This window comes from Gossypium raimondii, chromosome 8, assembly GCF_025698545.1.
Source record: "Gossypium raimondii isolate GPD5lz chromosome 8, ASM2569854v1, whole genome shotgun sequence".
Lineage (NCBI taxonomy): Eukaryota > Viridiplantae > Streptophyta > Magnoliopsida > Malvales > Malvaceae > Gossypium > Gossypium raimondii.
This window is the reverse complement of record NC_068572.1, coordinates 57,147,219-57,154,347: the sequence shown is the minus strand read 5'-3', so window position 1 is coordinate 57,154,347 and position 7,129 is coordinate 57,147,219. Positions and strand designations below refer to the sequence as shown.

General features: G+C 31.6%; 1 protein-coding gene across 1 annotated transcript; it reads left to right on the top strand.

Annotated features, from left to right (window-relative positions):
• The first annotated feature begins 5,097 nt into the window (after positions 1-5,097).
• On the top strand, positions 5,098-6,627 carry LOC105792410 (transcription factor RAX2). Its single transcript, XM_012620990.2, has 3 exons — positions 5,098-5,313; positions 5,406-5,535; positions 5,786-6,627. The coding sequence occupies exons 1-3, from the start codon at positions 5,178-5,180 to the stop codon at positions 6,465-6,467; spliced, it is 948 nt and encodes a 315-aa protein (XP_012476444.1). The 5' UTR covers positions 5,098-5,177; the 3' UTR covers positions 6,468-6,627.
• The last annotated feature ends 502 nt before the right edge of the window (positions 6,628-7,129 follow it).

Below are 7,129 nucleotides of genomic sequence, written 5' to 3'. Positions count from 1 at the left end.
TTAATTTTGACAAATTAAAATATAGGGACTAACTTATCAATTTTAGTAAAGAGGTAAAATTCAGAATTAAACCTAATTATTATGATAAAAAATTAATTTTTAAATTGCACCCTTGATCAGAAAAAGTAGAAGAGAAGGCATGATATAAAGGAACACAAAAGATTACCTCATTTAGCTAATATTCAAAGGTTACATTGTAGATATTATGAAAAGCGGGATGTAAAATTAAAGTAGTTTTATGATATTTTATATATTTTTGAATGATTAAGTTTTAAAGGTTGAATCGTCAATTTTCATATTTCATAAAATTTGATATAAATTTAAAATTTATAACTATTTGTTTTGTGTAAAAAATTCAGTCGTTCAATAAATATTAATATATACAATATTTTAGATTAGTGTGATGAAGTTATCGGGTTGATTCAAAATTTACATGCATGATAAGTACAAATATATTGATAAATTTAATGGTTAGATCGTTAAAATATTAATCGTACAAAAATATATAAAAGACTATAAAGCTACTTTAATTTTACACTAGTATAAGTAAATCCTCTCATTAGTTAATATATATAGTAAAGCTACTTTATACTATTTATATATATATATATATATATTTGTACGATTAATATTTTAATGATTCAACTGTTGAACTTATTAAGATATTTGTACTTGTCATGTCGTAAAATTTTGAATCGATCTAACATCTCTATCTTATCGATCTAAAATATTATATATATTGATGTAATTAATGGTTAAAATTTATTTTTATAAAATAATAGTTAATAATTTTTAATTTATGTCAAGCTCGAGATATATATGAATGAAGTATAAAATATAACGGATGAATTGTTAAAATATTAATGGCATAAAAATTATGAAAGAATGTAAAAGTAGTTAAATGGAGTGAAAATCCCTTGTATGGTAAGCTGTAATGGGATTAGATATATGTGATATGTAAAAGTAGGATTAAATTTGAAAATTAAATCTGAAGACACAATCAAACTCTAATACGTAAATCATATAAAATTCAACGCTACTTTAAGACTATAACAAGGTAAATGTCAAAAATTGAGAAGCACTTAGAAATCTGTGCGACAACAAAGGTGCAAGAAAAGTTGAAAAAGAGCCTACTGTTTATTTTTCGTTCATAATAGGAGAAAAATACCCAGACATTTAAGTAAGTAGATATTAAATAATAAAGTAGTGGATACAGGCATGCACAATTGTCTAATCTTAGTTGGCCAACCGTTGAGAAAGATGTCTCTCTTTCTTGTACAAGAGTCAATGCAGACGAAGACACTTGTATTTTCTTTTATTCAATCCAATCAAATGTAGATTTGATTAATTTAACTAGATTGTGAAAGCTTAGTCTTAAATAATGGATACCTTTAAACTGATATTTTAATAAAAGACTTTCTTTTTTTTCTTCTGAAAGATTCCATTTATCCGAAAACAATACAAAATTCAAGAGATTCACAAGTTATTAAAGTTGAAATAAAACCTCAATTAAAATTTATTAAATATTTTGAAAACTTTAAAATGTTTTAATTACTAAGAACGAAAGGAGGGCAAGCAACAGCCCTACCTCTTAAACGGAAAATTGTACTTTTAGCTCTTGAAGATTTATAAAATTTTAAGTACATAAATGGTAAAATTACAGTTTGACCTCTAAAAATTTATATTCTTAGATTAATCATGTTTTATTTGATTTTTATTATTTTTAGAGTTAGCTTAGATTTACTTGTTATTTTCCTCTCTACATTGTAGGCTTTGAGTGAAGAATGGAACGCTTGAACCATAGAGTAAAAAGTAGAGCACAATCTTCAATTGGGAATTTTCTAACAACAAGCAGTCCACTCCACCGCAATTCTGCGTCTAGTGGAGCGGAACGATTAAAACCCTAACAATAAGGGGTGGCGTGATTTAAAAGGAAATGAGGAGAAAAAGAGAGAAAAATCAACTTGGAAGTTAAGAAACAACCCATTCACACCAAGGGAACTTTCAAGCTTGCAAAGAGGAGAAGAAAAAGAGATCCGAAGTGCTCGACACTGATTCAATAATAAATTTTCTCTCTAGATTGTTTCTTTTTACTTTTTCTTAATGCAAGTTTGTTTTGGATTTCTTCTTGTAATGCTTTCTCAAATCAACACGAACTAAACTCTTTTCTTGGAATGAAGATCTATCTTATTTTTTAGTTAATTAATTTATTTTCTTCAATTGTTTCTACCCTTGTTAATTATTTATTCAATCCCATACTTATTTAATCTGCTTGTTTGACCACCAAGTTGTATAATTTGATAGTCTTGATTTGTCTTGATAGAGAAAATTAAGGTTTAAATCTAGACTGAATAGATTAGGATTAACTTTAGTAGCCCCGGCGAACAAGTTAAATTTGTGAATAGGATAGGAATATACTTGATACCCCAATCAACCCAATAGGTTTGGTCGTAGTGACTTTACCCAACTTGCCCAGCATAGGAATATAGTTAGGGGGGCGGGGGATTAACTTAGATAGATACTGGAAGGGTCTACTTAATGCCATTGAATCTTGGGTTAGTAATTACATAGATTGAACGCTTGAACAAGAGATACTTGATTAACAAAATTAGGTGAAGTTAGAGTTCCAAGATCTTAAAACTTATTGAGAAACTATTTTTAATTTTTAAATAAATTTTAATTATTTTTAGGTTTTTTAATTTTTTTTAAATATTTGTTTATTGGTAAAATGGAACATCAACATTAGGTACACGTGGCACACCATGTGTCACTATTTTCTTGTTTTGTCTGCCACATTTGTCAAAGGTCATGGTTAAACTTGGTCAACATTAACAAAAGATTTGTTTGATTAACTTTTTAATTTTTATGACTCAATTAGATGCAAAGTTTTCATGAAGAGTTAATTAAAATTTTAATTTTTTGCTTTGTTTGTGTGTGTGTGTGTTTTTTTACCATTAAACCTTGTTGATACTGGTATTCAACAAGGAAAAGGTAGGATGGAAATGGTGGTGAAAATAAGGAGGCCAGTTCACCTATTACAAGTAGAATGCCGGAGTCAGAAGAGTAGGACAGAAGGAGAAAGGAGATGGGAGCTAAGGAGAGGAGATTGTGGAATATCAATGTTTAAGGGAGTAAAACAGGAGAAGGATCCTTTGTTCATCGTGAGTTGAGGTATATATAGGGGGAAGGTCCCTTTGCCTAATAGTGCCATGTTACTGACAGTAAAGATGGTGGATCGCCCGTATGGTCAACCAAGTGCAAGTCCATCATATGTTAGTTGTTGTCAAGCATAATTTTGTGTGGGTTTACTCTAGTATTTCCTTTGCTGAAGTAGTTTAAGGTTATTAAGCCTCAGTGGTCCCCTCCCGAGGATGAGAGTGTGCTGCTAAGAGCGGATGATCTAATGGAGGAGCGACATTATTTTCTACTATGTCATGTGAAACTCGCTAATATGACATGCTATTAAAAACAAAAAAAAACTTATTAAATCAATAAATCAAGTACAATAGTCTCTTCACTAAATCAAGTTGGCTATGAATAATTTAAAATTATTTTCACATAAATTGAAATTACATATTTTTATCATTGTAGCAACGTGGAAAATTTTAAATTCACTCCTTTGTTTTTAGTTTAATAAAATGCCACATCATAAAATTTAACCTAGGTTAAAAGAAAAATAGTGCCACACAAATAATATTATTAGTGTTATGCGAAAATTGAATCAAAATTAAAGTTTTATATATACAAATTACACCAACACAAAATTAGTGTATGAAATTTAAATATGGAAATATGATTTGAAATAAACATAAAAAGGGAAATGATAAATTATCAGTGTATAGTCTCAGTATGTGGGTATTGGGAAGTAGCCATATAGAGGGTGGAATAAACATGGAAGCAAGGCATGCCTTTTATCTGCCATAGATATGCTATAAGCTGATATAAATGCCCAAAGAAAAAACCTATCCAGGGAAGTCTATTATAGCAAGGCTAATTAGGGAAGGTAAACAAACCTGGATTTAATTATTTATTACAATATACCAAGTAGAGTAGGGTACTCATTCCCAAGTGGTAAGGGCCAAGGGGTGCATATAGGGACGGCTTTTTACTCTTGTGTCACTTGAACGAAAATGAAAGCCCTTGTTAATATGGAAATGTTACAATGTATCAGTCACAATATATAAGCTGTTGTTTGCCCACTTTTCACTACTTCCTATTTCTGTGGTAATAATAATAATAATAATAGGCTATGATGCACAACAGTTTCGCATTCATTAGTCAGTCGGGAGAAAACACCTGATCTGATCACCAAGTAACTGATACGTGGAGACTTTCGTTTTTTTTTTTTTAACCTTACGTAGTTGTGTGTATTTGATTGTTGATGTGCTTTGCCTTTTCAAGCAATTAGTGGTACCCTCACTTTATGGGTAGAAGTAACGTGGAGATTGGAGTTAGATTGTATTTTATTTTTTATTAAAAATGAATAAATTAATTTTTCTATATTATATCAAAGAGTAAATTAATTTTTCTGTTAAAATTTTTTTCATTTTTATTATTAAAAATTAATTTTTGCATGTCAAATGTCATTGCTTAGTTATTCTTTTAACCAAGACAATTTTTAACAATATAAATGATATTTGTACTACTCTTAACATGTCGCGGCGAGAGTGAAATGAAAGAAAAAGAAAACACAATACCTGCATAAAATTATTGAGTCTATAAACAAAGTAAAAAAAAAAGAATTATCTGCTTGGAGAATAGTCGCTGTTGTTTGGAAAATGTCTCAACTGTAGGGTTCTGTATATAGTTATGTTTTCCAATAAACAAGTAACGTTGGAGTTTTGATAATGGGTAATATTTTTACCCATTTAAATAAATAAAACATATATTATTATTATAATTTCTAAAAGAAATCAAAGTGAAATTAATTTTTTCTAAATTAGACGTAACAGTTAGAAACTATACATATTAAATAATTTGTAGCTGTTAATAAATAATAAAATCCAAAGTAATTGTTTTTGTATTTTTGTGAGCACAAATCTTTCCTATTAAAAGGAAGCAGTCAGCAAGGAAGTTTATTAGTAGTAGAAAGGGAGAGAGAGGTTTGGCTTGGGTTGTAAAAAGAGGTGTCAACAGAGATATCTAAGGGGATCACAAGAGTTGTGTTGGAGAGAGAAATGGGGAGGGCTCCTTGCTGTGACAAGGCAAGTGTGAAGAAAGGACCTTGGTCTCCTGAAGAAGACTCTAAGCTCAAGGACTACATTGAGAAATATGGAACTGGTGGTAATTGGATTGCTCTCCCTCACAAAGCTGGTAAATATATTTCATTTATGCTTCTCTTTTTCTCTTTGATTGGTGATTCCTTAGCTAATTTGTTGTTTCTTGTCTTTGTATACATTATCCAGGTCTGAAAAGATGTGGGAAGAGCTGTAGATTGAGATGGCTAAACTATCTCAGGCCCAACATTAAACATGGTGAATTCTCTGAGGAGGAAGATATGGTTATCTGCAACCTCTTTGCTACCATTGGGAGCAGGTACTTTCTCCATCTTTTAATTCTTTTGATGGGACCTTCCTACTTTACCAAATCTATATACTGCCATGATGAAGCGATATTAACGAATTCTGCCGAGAAGGGTTTAGATTCAAGAATCTGCTATTTCCGGATAATTCTTGTGCATGTATGCTAGTAGTTGAATTTAGATTCAACAACATCACCTACTAGAAACTGTTACAGAAAGAGGCAAGGAATTTACTTCTTATGGAACTCTTTATGAAACTTGCAGATGGTCAATAATAGCTGCTCAGTTACCAGGCAGGACTGACAATGATATCAAGAACTACTGGAACACCAAGCTTAAGAAGAAGCTCATGGCTTTGAGTTCTCAGTCACAGAGAAAACCACCACCACTACCAATCCCATCTTCTCATCAAACTATACCTCCATCATACAAAGACTGCTCTTCGTATTATTGTACTCCAAGTACTAGATCTTTTGCAGGCTTTGAGCCCTTATCAACTGTTCAATCTGATCTTTTGAACCATAACAATACTTTTTTGGCTACCGATTCTTCTCTTAATCACACCACCCCTGACAGTTTTGTGAGTTATTATCCGGTAAAAGAAAAGTTTCTGATGTTTGGGAGTGAACCAAGCTGCAGTTCCTCAGATGGTAGTAGCCATGGCAAAGAGATCAAGCAAGAAGACGTGAGTAATTTTCAGGGCTTTTGTGCACCCAATGGGTATGAAGATAATCACAAATTCATGTTAAGTTACGGCAACCGAAACCAATGGGCTGAGAAACCAAGTGGGTACCATGGAGAAACGCCATTAGACTATGATCTTGAAGATGTTAAGCGACTGATAGACTCAAGTAGCAGTAATAATAGCTGTAACAACAACAACAACAACCACTTCTTCATTGATGAAAGCAAGAGGCAAGAGAAAGTCATGTATTATTACTACTGAGATGGACTGGGTGCAGGTGTTAAATCAGAAAGATTTGATGGGGTAAGGCCCAAAGGTGGGGGATGGCGTAGAGTTTCAGTTTCTGGAGCTTTGTGTTCTAATGAAATGAAACATTTCTTCTTTTGACAGTACATAGTAAAAAGCTTTTTATTTTCTGCAATTTTTTTATTTTGTGTGATGATGGTGTAATTGCTGTACTGACCCTCTCAATCACTGAAATCCCTAATCAGAAATCAATGTTTATGAAAACTAGACCACTTAATCATCATCACCATTCAAGAATCCATGAGGTCAAAGATAAACCAAGCATGCACTGTTCATCCAATGAATGACAGTGGGATCTATTTTCAGGCTCACTGCTGGCACTGTTTTGTCAAGAATATTGAAAAGGTCCCGACTTTATTATTATTAATAAATGCAATGCAACTAAGTCAGACATAAAGGTGGACTTGTTTACCATCATTTTTGTTTGTGATGGGTGGAGATTTTGGAATATTATGGAAGCACAATGCTTTAAAAATGACTTACAGTTCTTCATAATCCCAGTTTTCCTAACGGAATCCACTTTAATTATTTATATTAAATGTACAGCTATTTTAATGAATTGAGTAAAAAAAAGGTCATCAACTCTGTGTTTTCTGATATCAATAAACAATTCAAAT

Bases quoted from the DNA above. Each gene is read 5' to 3' on its own strand.
- LOC105792410 (XM_012620990.2), top strand. From the start codon at position 5,178: ATGGGGAGGGCTCCTTGCTGTGACAAGGCAAGTGTGAAGAAAGGACCT. The intron at 5,314-5,405 runs GTAAATATATTT...TACATTATCCAG, and splicing joins TGCTCTCCCTCACAAAGCTG to GTCTGAAAAGATGTGGGAAG. The intron at 5,536-5,785 runs GTACTTTCTCCA...TGAAACTTGCAG, and splicing joins TTTGCTACCATTGGGAGCAG to ATGGTCAATAATAGCTGCTC.